The sequence below is a fragment of the Poromitra crassiceps genome, assembly GCF_964638095.1.
Source record: "Poromitra crassiceps genome assembly, chromosome: 5".
NCBI classification, from domain to species: Eukaryota; Metazoa; Chordata; class Actinopteri; order Beryciformes; family Melamphaidae; genus Poromitra; species Poromitra crassiceps.
Genome location: NC_139642.1, coordinates 43,485,110 through 43,497,290, shown reverse-complemented (window position 1 = coordinate 43,497,290; position 12,181 = coordinate 43,485,110). Strand labels below are relative to the sequence as shown.

The following is a 12,181-nucleotide window of genomic DNA, read 5'->3' as shown; positions in this document are numbered from 1 at the left end:
AGAAAAAGAGGAGGAAGACAAATGACAAATAGATGATCAGCAGAACATTCCGGACAAAAATCTGATTAAAGATTATTTGTCTCTAACCCACACAGCACAATGCCTGAGTACTAGTGAGTAGGCATTAGCATGTTTATTCTGCACCAGCCGAGGATCGAACTCACAACCTTTGCCACAAATGGCAAGTTGAGCTGCCTGAGAAGTGGGAAAATCAGATGAGGGTTCACACTATGACTTAGCCAAGCACCAGGGTGGTCCATGCATTTACAGGCAGATTTCAAACTAGTGTCAGATATTCAGTATTCAAGACAAAATTCTGAGAATCTAGATATTATAAGATATATCTGTAATTTGTTTTTACACAGATTGATTGCTCCCCAAGTGAGAAACTGATGTTTAAAGATCATGGTTCCTACAGGTGCTGGAAATCCTTGAAAACACTTGAATTTTAATTTGGTGTATTCAAGGTTTGAAAAGTACTTGGATTTTGAATAAAGTGCTTGAAACTTCTTGAAATTAGCCTGTCCCAGGCTAATGATAGTCGATTTTCGGAGGGATTGAGGGTGATACAATATGGTAGCACTAGTATTGCATGTAAATTAGGGCAAGTTAATTTATGGAATATGTAACGTAACCAAAAAGTGACCAAAGTAACCAAAGTGACATCCACCTTAAAGGGTCGACGTGTTCCTCGCCACAGTTGTTGTTTGTCGCACCATTCTGTGTGTTAACTCTACAGACTGTTGTGTGTGAAGATCCCAGGAAATCAGCAGTTTCAGAAATACTCAAAGCAGCCTGTCTGGCACCAGCAGTCATGTTACGGTCAAAGTTGCTGAGATCACGCTTTCCCCCCATTCTGATGTGTGATCATCAGAATGTGATGTAAATGTGATGTGAACGTTGACTGAAGCTGCTGACCTGTATCTGCATGATCTTATGCATTGCACTGCTGCCACATTATTGTCTGATTGGATCATTGCATCAATTCTAATAAAGTGCTCGGTGAGTGTACATCTCCCGGGTCGCTATATACTATAATTGCATTGCTGCAAACATAATTGTGGTTGTTTATAGCACAATAACATCTGATCTATGTGACGAAGAAGTTACATAATCATTTTAAGTATATATACATATATATATATATATATATATATATATATATATATATATATATATATATATATATATATATATATATAAAACTATGTCATTTATGTCTGTAAGGTGCTGGAAAAGCTTGAAAAATGCTTTAATTTGACTTCGGAAAAGGTGTAGGAACCCTGAAAGATGCTCTTTTGCCAATGACTGCAATCTGCAATAGTAGAGGACAGAATTCAAAATACTGTCAATAATTCAGTTTTTGAGATAAAATTCCGAAAATGTACATACTTCATCCATCATCGCAGCAAAATTTTGAAGATTTTCTTATGTACATTGAAGATTTATATAGTGAGTCAAGAATCTGCAGGAGCTGTTTACAGTACCGTTTACAGTAAAACATTTTGATGCACTGTGGGCAACATCTTTGATAATTAAAAAATCTGGCTGGATGTGTTTGTGGAGGACAGTCTGAAGATGCTTTTAACGAAGGTTATCAATTGAAAAAAATGTGGGAGGAGATAGATTTATTTAGTTTGACAGTTTTTTGAGAAACATAGCATGATGGACTTTAATTCCTGCCAGCTCAAGCATCTGAACATTTCTGCTCACTTGTGCCTACATTTTGGTGAAAGTTGCAAAACCGTAGCACATATGACTGATTTGTAATGAATTTTCAAAGTTTAGAACTTTAACGGTTGCTGTAGCGCCACCATCAGGACTATTGACCTCCAATTCCTGTTGAGGAAGTTTTGCATGGGATGGGGCTGGACCTAAGTGCAAAGTTTGGTTTATTTTCATGCATGGGAAGACAGATTTCCTTCGAAGAAGATGAAGAATAATACAATTAGTAAATTAAAGAGGGATTGTCAGCAGAGCTGCCCGGCCCTTAATAAAACAAATTACTGCTGTCAGTGAGTATTATATAGTAGTAAATAAAGCAGAACTATTATTATTAACTGTAAACGTTTTAAATGAGAATCGAATAATGCAGGGGTGTCAAACATATGGCCCGGGGGCCAGAACCGGCTGGCCAAAGGGTCGAATCTGGCCCACAGCATGACTTTGCAAAGTGTGAAAATTGCACTGAGAAGTCCTTCAATCCAACTTTTCAAGCTCAGGATTTGACACCTAATATTCATCATACATCATACTTCATGAGAAAGTTACAATATAAGTAGCGTATTCATATTTTCTGTATTCATCACTAAATGTTAAAGTATTTTCATTACCCTTGAATATAGAGAAGAATTGCACAATTGTGTCAACACTTGTAATCCACAGTTATAGACAGTAGATTTGATATGGTAGGCCTATGGTACATGTAGGTGAAATAATCCTATCTCAAATGGTTAAATGTACATGTAGGCCTAATTATTTACACTAAAAGAAACAGGACAATTTTGAGGTGTTATTTATAGGTTATTATGCATTGATTTTCTTTGTCTGGCCCACTTGAGACCAAATTGGGTCCCATGTGGTTCGTGGACTAAAATGAGTTTGACACCCCTGGAATAATGCGTAATGCATTCCATTTTTGAGTCCAACGCCGATGGTTAGACAGACAATCAACACCTTCCAATAGCGTTCCAAAATCCCAATAATCTCTACTTTATGACTACTTTATGAAAACAAACTTTGTTGATGCAGCAGATGCATGCGGTGATCGATGGATTCTAAATTTCACCAGACAGTTTCACCATTTTTCCAGATGTATGTTCTTTAGAAAGGAGAATTATATCCAGACTAGCTGGTTGTCTGCCAAAGTAGCTGGCAGAATAGGAGGAGAAAAAAACAGGCACAGACAAAACTGACCGGCATTTGACAGGTGTCTGGTGTTTATTTCCCACTATGATGATTGACTGTCTTTACGGTATGGCACATGGGTGCTGTTCACCACAGTCAGCAACAGATGGCGATAATGCACCTTTCCCATGGAGGGCAAGGCTGCGCCCCGTGTGGCACCTTCCTGTCGATGTTTGACACACAATGTCATTATGAAAACTACATGTCCCAGTGTTAGGATAGAGATTTCCCCACCTTATACAACCATACTACGCTAGACAGGGGAGGATTCAGGGGCTTTATACAGGAGAGTAGCCTTGATCACAGAAACTCAATAACACAGTTACATAAAAGCACACACAAACCACAACACCAGCCTGCCATTTAGAGAGGAATCTCATGTAATGTACTTCAGTCACGTGTCAAATCAATAAATAAGGGCCTACATACACTGAAAATGCACATTTCAACTCACTAGGGGATTGGCTGAGCGGAAGAAATATACATAAACAGGAACTAGGCTTGACAAATAAACATTGTCATAGCAAAACAATACAGGTCAGCTTCCCACGACTGAGTACCGAGGCTCACTGCTTCCTAGATGCCAGCATTCATCTACATAGCAGCCTTGCTTTCCTTTGTCTGTGTAGTTTCACCCCTCTGCTGTCTGTGTAAACTGTAAGGGTGGAGGATGACTGTAAGTGGTGTCGAAGGGCACTGACTGACACACATGGCCGAGTACGTTTGACAGAAAAGCATCCAGCCAAATCCCCGTCGGCAGCGGCTCAGAGTCCGGCGTTACACAAGACCTGCGCAATGTTAATCTTCATCTGTGGCTTAAGTGAATGAAACACTTGCCTCCGCCCCCACCGCCCTCCCCGTCACACGGGCCTACTCGCCCCTCCCGGGCTTGGACTCAGAGAGACGCGCACTCTTTCTACCTCCTACACACTTTAGAAAAGGGCAGAGAGCAGCAGGCTGAGACATCATTATTCCTCCACTGACTGTCTCTGTGCCAGAATAACAGTGTGAAATCCTGGAGTGGCTAAGCACTTCTGAATCCACTGCCACTTCTTCAGGTATAGGGCAACACTGTGTACTGATGACACAATATAGACGTCAACGAAAACACACACTTGTTGGGAAATGTAACTTTTGCATGGAATGATATCACCAAAATCATCTCTTGTGTCTCTGCTAGGTGTCTCTGTCCTGTTTACAGTACCTTCAATACCCATAGGCAGCTAGCATTCTCTAACATAAGAAGAAAGATCCTTTAGTAATCCAGAAAGTGTTTACTGGGGCCATAAATCAAATGAGAATTAGGGCCATTTTCCCGATGACTTCTGCACAATCGGATTTCTTTTTGCAGCCAGTGGAGTCGCCCCCTGCAGGCCATTCGAAAGAATGCATGTTTGGGACACTTCCCGAACGGAGCTACAAGCTACCCCCTTAATTGCCCTCACAACTGATCGTCTAGCCAGCCTGTGTAAACACTGACCTGGGACTTCATCTGAGCGGCCTTCTCGGGGTCCACAGCGAGGACGTGCTGGTAGTGGCGGATGGTGTGCTGGCGGTCCTTGTTCTCGGCGCGGACGTACCTCCTCAGGGCCTGCAGGATGCGGTGGGGCTGGAGGGAGAGATGGGGCCGTTAGCAGCGTTGGGTGGTAAGACATTGCTCATAACCCTTTCACACTGCCTAGTGACCTGGGAAATTCACAGGTCACCCGCCTGTGTGAGAGGGTAAGTCGAGTCAGTCGACTCTGCCAACCTGAAAGTTCAGCGCTTCTTCTGCATCGTTGGAGCAATGGCGTCATGTCTGGAGCTGGTCTGGAGTGTCAAGTCACATATTATGTAAGGCAAGGGCTCCCAAACTTTTCAGCCGCCGACCCCCAAAATAACAGTGCCAGAGGCTCGCGACCCCCACTATCCCCAGGGGTGGTTGAAACATGCGTTTGTGCGCACATGAGTTTGTAAACAAAACAAACAAAATGTAACAATTGTGGTTAAAAATCTGCTCTTTTTAATAGTTTTTAAATTGTATTTCACACATTCTGTTCTTTAGGCCAATTTCACACATTCTGGAAATCACTGAGGGATAATCAATGCACTTCGCGGGAACCACCCTCAGCTGCCTCCACGTCATCAATTAAAATAGTTTACGCACACCTAGGAGTTGATTATCCCACTTATACCATGGTCAGTTGCCAACAATATAAAATAAAAGCATTCACAATGCAATGGAAACAATGTTCAGTGCTCCAGTAAATAGGACAAACCTTGGATACGAGCCAGGGAACGTTGGGAGGTAACATTAATCTAGTCCGCATACATCGCCATCCAGTGGTGTTGCTGTGCTGCTGAATTAAACAGCTGTGCAGTTTGGGTAGCGGATCTATTTACAACATGTGATTAGACTTGAGCCGGACTAAGCGTGCGTTAAGCTGTTTTAACGCACACCTGCTGGCCAATCAGAAACGAGTATTCATCCAGAGCATGGTATAAATATATTTATAAAACGGCTCTCTCAAATCAAGCAATCTGATTGGTTCACAGCCATTGTATAAATACCGTAACCCACTCTCATAACCCATGGCCATGGGTTATGAGTTGCCATGGCAACTCTCTTACTAAAAGGCTTTGGTTACCTCAAATGACAATGTAGAAAAAACAAAATGGCGGAGACAGCTGTCAGATCCTTGTGAATCGATCTTCGCTTATAACTTTACTAATACTTTGCAGAAAATTATGTTTTGTACAAGAATAGACGCGGGCTAATGTCTTCTTTGCAAAAAAAAGGCTGTTAACCCCGCATTTAACCCCGTAACGTTAGTTGGTGTCGGGCTTTGCAGAAAGCTCTCAGCTTCTCAGCAAGCGCTGAGAATGCAGCGCTGCGCTCGAGCTGCGTGTCGGGCTTTGCAGAAAGCTCTCAGCTTCTCAGCAAGCGCCAGGATTGGCCAATGTCAACTTCAGTCTCCAGAACGATCCAATCAAATCACCCGCACGTCTATCTTCTTGCTAGAGGTCCCGCCTTACAGTAGTGTTTCAACTGACTCTATCAGAATGCCATGCCAGTCTGACTTATAGTATTATTATTATTATTATTATTATATTATCATACTTGGAAACCGCGGCCTCGTGGGATAACAGCTGATCAGCGGGATATATTTGCCACAACACACTGGCTCTCATGCTATATTGCTTAAGTATACCACTCAAACAAAAATCTTAAATCAGCATCTCCAGTCTTTTTCTCCTGACTGATCATTCTGCAGTAGTCTCTTAATTTTTTCCAGAGCTACAATGTAAAGACATCTGCTTTTGATGATGTTATAAGTTTCAGCCCACATGGGATTTACCCGGATCAGTATACTGCAATATTCCTGGGCTGTGTGAGAGATGCATCAGTAACGTGACACTAATTAATTTCTCCAGAATTCAGTAGTGTCAACAAATTCAATGTCGATAATAATAAAGTTCCAAAAACAACAAGTCATTATTTCTGTTATCACCCACTCCCTAACATCAGATTCAAGTTTCTCATTCAAAAGATTTAAGTTGAATCAGATTCAAGTTGACTATTATAAACTCACATCCCACCGCCATGCCCTGATTCATTCTCCTGATAACAAAGTCATGCTTTGAAAAAAACAGCAGAAAAGTTTACTTTCTCTGTGTGGAACAATTCCCTCTACTTTGATTTTATTGAGCAAAAGGATGACAAGAACGTTCTTGTCAATCGTAAATTGTGCGGAAAGCACACCAAAAAATCTTTTGCTACAATAAATAGAACAATGAATCTTCTGAAGCACCTGCTTAAACAGTATCACAACACAGAGGATGCAGTTGGGAATTGCGGAGGTGCATCAAAAAAGTAATAAAACAAATTACTGCTGTAAGTGAGTGGTAAATAAAGCAAAATTATTACGTTTAATGAGAATCGAATAATAAGTAATGCATTACATTTTTGAGTGCAACGCTGATGGTTAGACAAACAGCTTCCAATAGAGTGCCAAACTGTGTGCTGGCAGAAGTCTATTAGATATCAGGACAGGAATAAATCAAATGATAGGGATTATAGCTTAAGGTTAAAATGTTATTGATGGATTTGAAGCATTTTGGGATGTGTGTTTTTCTGGCTGCAGTAATAGATTCTCCTCACGATGAATTGCAAGTTGGCAGAGGGTCTTTTGACAGCATATGAGATTAGCCACAGGCTATACTGTGAGTAGTGCGAGTCTGAGTGTGGTCTGCCTGAAATGTGTGTGTGTGCGTATGACGGTGAAGGGGTTTGCTGAGGTACAGCGAGGAAAAAGCAGACGACAGATGGAGAGAGGTGAGGAGAGGACAGGACAGGAGCAGCTGCCCTCAGAGCGTGTGTGTGTGCGGGGGGGGGGGGTCGGTGCCTACCCTGGGGGGGTCGGCCTGCAGGGCGGCCAGGTAGTTCTCCAGGGCCAGACGGCGCCGGTCGTTCAGCATGGCCTCCACACGCGCCAGGTGAGTCTCCACCAGCTGCTGCTTCTCACTGGCTGCCTCCTCCTCCAGGGACTCCACCATGGCTTGGAAGTGCTGTGAATGCACGCACACACGGAAAAATGTAGAGTACATTGGGGTACGTTATATTCCTTTTATAAAAGTTTCAGAGTACTGATGATGTGGAAGCACATTGTTTTTTCTGTCTTTCTTTTTCTAGGTGGGAGTTGTGCTTCTGTCTACGGTCTTTGGATATTATTATTATTAATATTATTTTATTATTATATTTTTATAGTATTATTTTCTTTCATTTTATTTATATGTTTATTTTTCTTACATGGCTTTTGGGCAATAGCTTTATACGTAGACCATTCTATGTAGACTGACCCTTCTAATTTCTGTAGCCCCTTTTACACAGGCTGAAATTAAGTTCTACTATCAGAAATAAGTCAACCAAAGCATATATTCATATTCATATGCAAGTCATAAAAAGAAGAGTACATGCTTACACACACACACATAGACCATTTCACCATTTCATTCTGTTGCTAGGGAACCGCTTGGACTCAAGTTTATTTCCTGTCAGTTATTGTATTAGCAAACACAATAACAACAGGAAGTAGGGCTAGGCCCAATTTAGAATGTTTATGTTGTCAAGTGGAAACGGTCTGTACACAATGAACTTCCTACACACAGCATGGCACACCAGAACCCTTTCAACTGGTAGTTTCACTCATGCCGTCTGTCAGGCTTGTTAGGGAGTTTGAGAGTCATTACAGGTCTCCCCATTCAGACGCTGGCCTCACTTAGCCTCAGTGATAAAGATAAAAATAGCACAGCGGTGATCTTTAATGGAACAGGGAGTCAGGGACCCACGTCCTCTCGTCTAAGCCCTCATATCTCACCCAAACAAAAGGACAAAGGGGGGGATTCCCAGGGGGGAGGATCAGTGTCTTACCTGGATCAGTGTCTGTCTCTCAGCCTTAGGCAGGTTCTTAGCCTGGCGTTCAGCCTCCTCCCACTCCTTCCTTACCTAGAGTGACACAGACCCAGAGAGGGGACAGGAGATGAGGGTGGCAAAGGTGTCCAGTCGAAGTGTCTGACTCAGACAGCAATTAGTCAAATGCTTCTTTAACTCGGCAGCTTCGCTTTAGCTACCTCTCCTCCTTTGTGATTGGTAGATTTAACTAAGGGCAATCAATGAGAAATAGCTTTTATCAGGAGTCACCTCAACAGTGAGTCATGAAAAGTGTCCAAAATATGTTGTACATTCAGTGTATCTCACCATTAAAAATTATGTTATAATATTAAAGTGTAATTTGTAATTTTTTGGCTTGAGAACGAGGCTTACTAGCCTTTGTTAGAGTACGGGGAGGAAATCTCAGCACCAGGTGAATTCATGTTGCTCAACCACCCAGGCAAGCCCTCGCTTCCTGCCTCTAGAATCAGGGATGTGCTGGCCTGATCGGAGCCAGGCAACTCACCCTCTCCATGCGGTTGCGGTGCCTGATCTCCAGCTGCTCCTTGGCCCTCTGGAAGCGAGTGTGCTCCTTGTCGTCGGCGGGAGTCTCAAAGTAGATGTCCACATCGTCGGTGGGCTGGGGAGTGGGGGGAACGGCTGGGGGACAGAGGCACAGCTGGTAAGAGGAGGGGGTTACGCATTGGTGATGAAAGACAGACAGACTAGGGCTGGGCGATATGGACCAAAAATCTGATCTCGATATTTTTAGGCTGAATGGCGATACACTCGGTATTTTCTACGAAGTACGAATGTTCACTTGTAAGTCAAAGTCCCATGTGAGATGTCACAAGCACTTTTATTAAAACAAGACCGTGATCAAAATCAAATGAAAAAGACAGTGTTTCCATCCCTGACTACTGGTGCTTTCACAAAATAGCAATGAGATTTTTGATAACGTTAATCATTAGTAATGTGGATATAATGACTAAGTGGGTAAAGGCAAATAATAGAACAGCTCGAAGTTCAGAAAAGTTCAGAAAGTTCAGAAAATTACATTACTTTACTGTAATGCAGCCTTAAAACCAGGAAAAGATAACACTTAACACTTATGCTGTATCACGATATTCCAATCCAAAATCTAAGGTGATATCTCATATCACAATATCAATATAATATGGATATATTGCCCAGCCCTAAGACAGACAGACAGACAGACAGACAGACAGACAGACAGACCGGCTGATCCAGGAAAACAGGTGGAAAGAAACACAAGAAACAGACAGACCAGACACAGACAGCAAAAAGCAAATGTGGAATTCTAATCAAATGTTAGGGTAAAATCCACACAGCAACACTCCTCTCACAGGCGTTCCTCTACCCTTGATAACTGGGATAAATCTAAGACAATCTGACAGTTTTTCCGTTCGCATTCCTTTCATCCTCCCATCGGCTCTCCTGCTGACAGGTCGCATCTAAAAGACTAATGGGAATATCTCCGTGTGTGACGCCTGGGTCATGTGGGGCGAGGCCAGGGGGCTGTGTTCTGGCTCCCTCACTGTACAGGACTCACGCTCTGCATCGCCGCAACTCACAAACAATACTGCTCTGGTCCTGCCAGACTGGAAGAGAGAGACCTCATCGCTTCGTTCCACCATCAGAAAACGGGGATAAATGTGCATTTCTGCTCTGAACTCTGAAATCTTTTAATGTCATTTCTAAAATGAGGGAGGAGGGAAAATAAATTATGTCTGATTGGTTATGGCCGTGAACTGCGGTTGAAGTGATGGACGGTGATCCATTGTCATAATGTGCACAAACAACTGGTGCTTGCTGCTATGTGCTGGTGGGCTTCTAGCAAAAGTGGTGACAGTGCTGTGTGAGTAGACAGACAGGTTGCTGACAGACAGACAGACAGGTTGCTGACAGACAGACAGACAGGAGCGTGAACAAAAGGCAGTGAGTGAACAGCGTGGAGGGCAGACACAGTAGACAGAGGAGACTGAATACTAAATTAAGAAGCAACAAGAAATCAGAATCTGCTGTTTTGTGTGTGTAGTAATGACACCATAATTACCAGTATCATAACATACCCACACACACACACAACTTTTAGGCTTCATTTTTTTCGGTCCAATTTTGTGAATAGTGAAACGCTCAATAGTTCCAATTAATTTGGGTATTAGCTAGACCCAGTGGAGCATTGTGTGCTATGCGTTAAATCAAGTAAACAGTAATAATGAACTAGACAGATTCAGCGTGGAACTGAATGCTGAGTGATATTTCAGTGTTACTAAAACAAGTGTATGAGGATGATGTTAGTGAATGTAGTGGTTGTGCTCATGATGATGTTAGTGAATATAGTTGTTGTGCTTGTGATGATGTTAGTGAATGTAGTTGTTGTGCTCGTGATGATGTTAGTGAATGTAGTTGTTGTGCTCGTGATGATGTTAGTGAATGTAGTTGTTGTGCTCGTGATGATGTTAGTGAATGTAGTTGTTGTGCTTGTGATGATGTTAGTGAATGTAGTTGTTGTGCTTGTGATGATGTTAGTGAATGTAGTTGTTGTGCTTGTGATGATGTTAGTGAATGTAGTTGTTGTGCTTGTGATGATGTTAGTGAATGTAGTTGTGCTCGTGATGATGTTAGTGAATGTAGTTGTTGTGCTTGTGATGTTAGTGAATGTAGTTGTTGTGCTTGTGATGATGTTAGTGAATGTAGTTGTTGTGCTTGTGATGATGTTAGTGAATGTAGTTGTGCTCGTGATGATGTTAGTGAATGTAGTTGTTGTGCTTGTGATGATGTTAGTGAATGTAGTTGTTGTGCTTGTGATGATGTTAGTGAATGTAGTTGTTGTGCTCATGATGATGTTAGTGAATGTAGTTGTTGTGCTCGTGATGATGTTAGTGAATGTAGTTGTTGTGCTTGTGATGATGTTAGTGAATGTAGTTGTTGTGCTTGTGATGATGTTAGTGAATGTAGTTGTTGTGCTTGTGATGATGTTAGTGAATGTAGTTGTTGTGCTTGTGATGATGTTAGTGAATGTAGTAGTTGTGCTTGTGATGATGTTAGTGAATGTAGTTGTTGTGCTTGTGATGATGTTAGTGAATGTAGTTGTTGTGCTTGTGATGATGTTAGTGAATGTAGTTGTTGTGCTCATGATGATGTTAGTGAATGTAGTTGTTGTGCTTGTGATGATGTTAGTGAATGTAGTTGTTGTGCTTGTGATGACGTTAGTGAATGTAGTTGTTATGCTCGTGATGATGTTAGTGAATGTAGTTGTTGTGCTTGTGATGATGTTAGTGAATGTAGTTGTTGTGCTTGTGATGACGTTAGTGAATGTAGTTGTTATGCTCGTGATGATGTTAGTGAATGTAGTTGTTGTGCTCATGATGATGTTAGTGAATGTAGTTGTTGTGCTCATGATGATGTTAGTGAATGTAGTTGTTGTGCTCATGATGATGTTAGTGAATGTAGTTGTTGTGCTCATGATGATGTTAGTGAATGTAGTTGTTGTGCTCATGATGATGTTAGTGAATGTAGTTGTTGTGCTTGTGATGATGTTAGTGAATGTAGTTGTTGTGCTTGTGATGATGTTAGTGAATGTAGTTGTTGTGCTTGTGATGATGTTAGTGAATGTAGTTGTTGTGCTCGTGATGATGTTAGTGAATGTAGTTGTTGTGCTCATGATGATGTTAGTGAATGTAGTTGTTGTGCTTGTGATGATGTTAGTGAATGTAGTTGTTGTGCTTGTGATGACGTTAGTGAATGTAGTTGTTATGCTCGTGATGATGTTAGTGAATGTAGTTGTTGTGCTCATGATGATGTTAGTGAATGTAGTTGTTGTGCTCATGATGATGTTAG

At 41.8% G+C, this 12,181-nt stretch overlaps 1 protein-coding gene across 2 annotated transcripts in view; it reads right to left on the bottom strand.

Annotated features, from left to right (window-relative positions):
* aplp2 (amyloid beta (A4) precursor-like protein 2) overlaps window positions 1-12,181 on the bottom strand; it is a 91,188-nt gene that overhangs the window by 12,464 nt on the left and 66,543 nt on the right. For both annotated transcript variants that reach the window (XM_083637648.1, XM_083637649.1), the window contains 4 exons: window positions 8,844-8,977; window positions 8,318-8,392; window positions 7,297-7,455; window positions 4,388-4,516 (listed from right to left, as the gene is read on the bottom strand). In XM_083637648.1, the coding sequence (XP_083493774.1) occupies window positions 4,388-4,516; window positions 7,297-7,455; window positions 8,318-8,392; window positions 8,844-8,977 (497 nt within the window). The remainder of the gene's footprint in view (window positions 1-4,387; window positions 4,517-7,296; window positions 7,456-8,317; window positions 8,393-8,843; window positions 8,978-12,181) is intronic.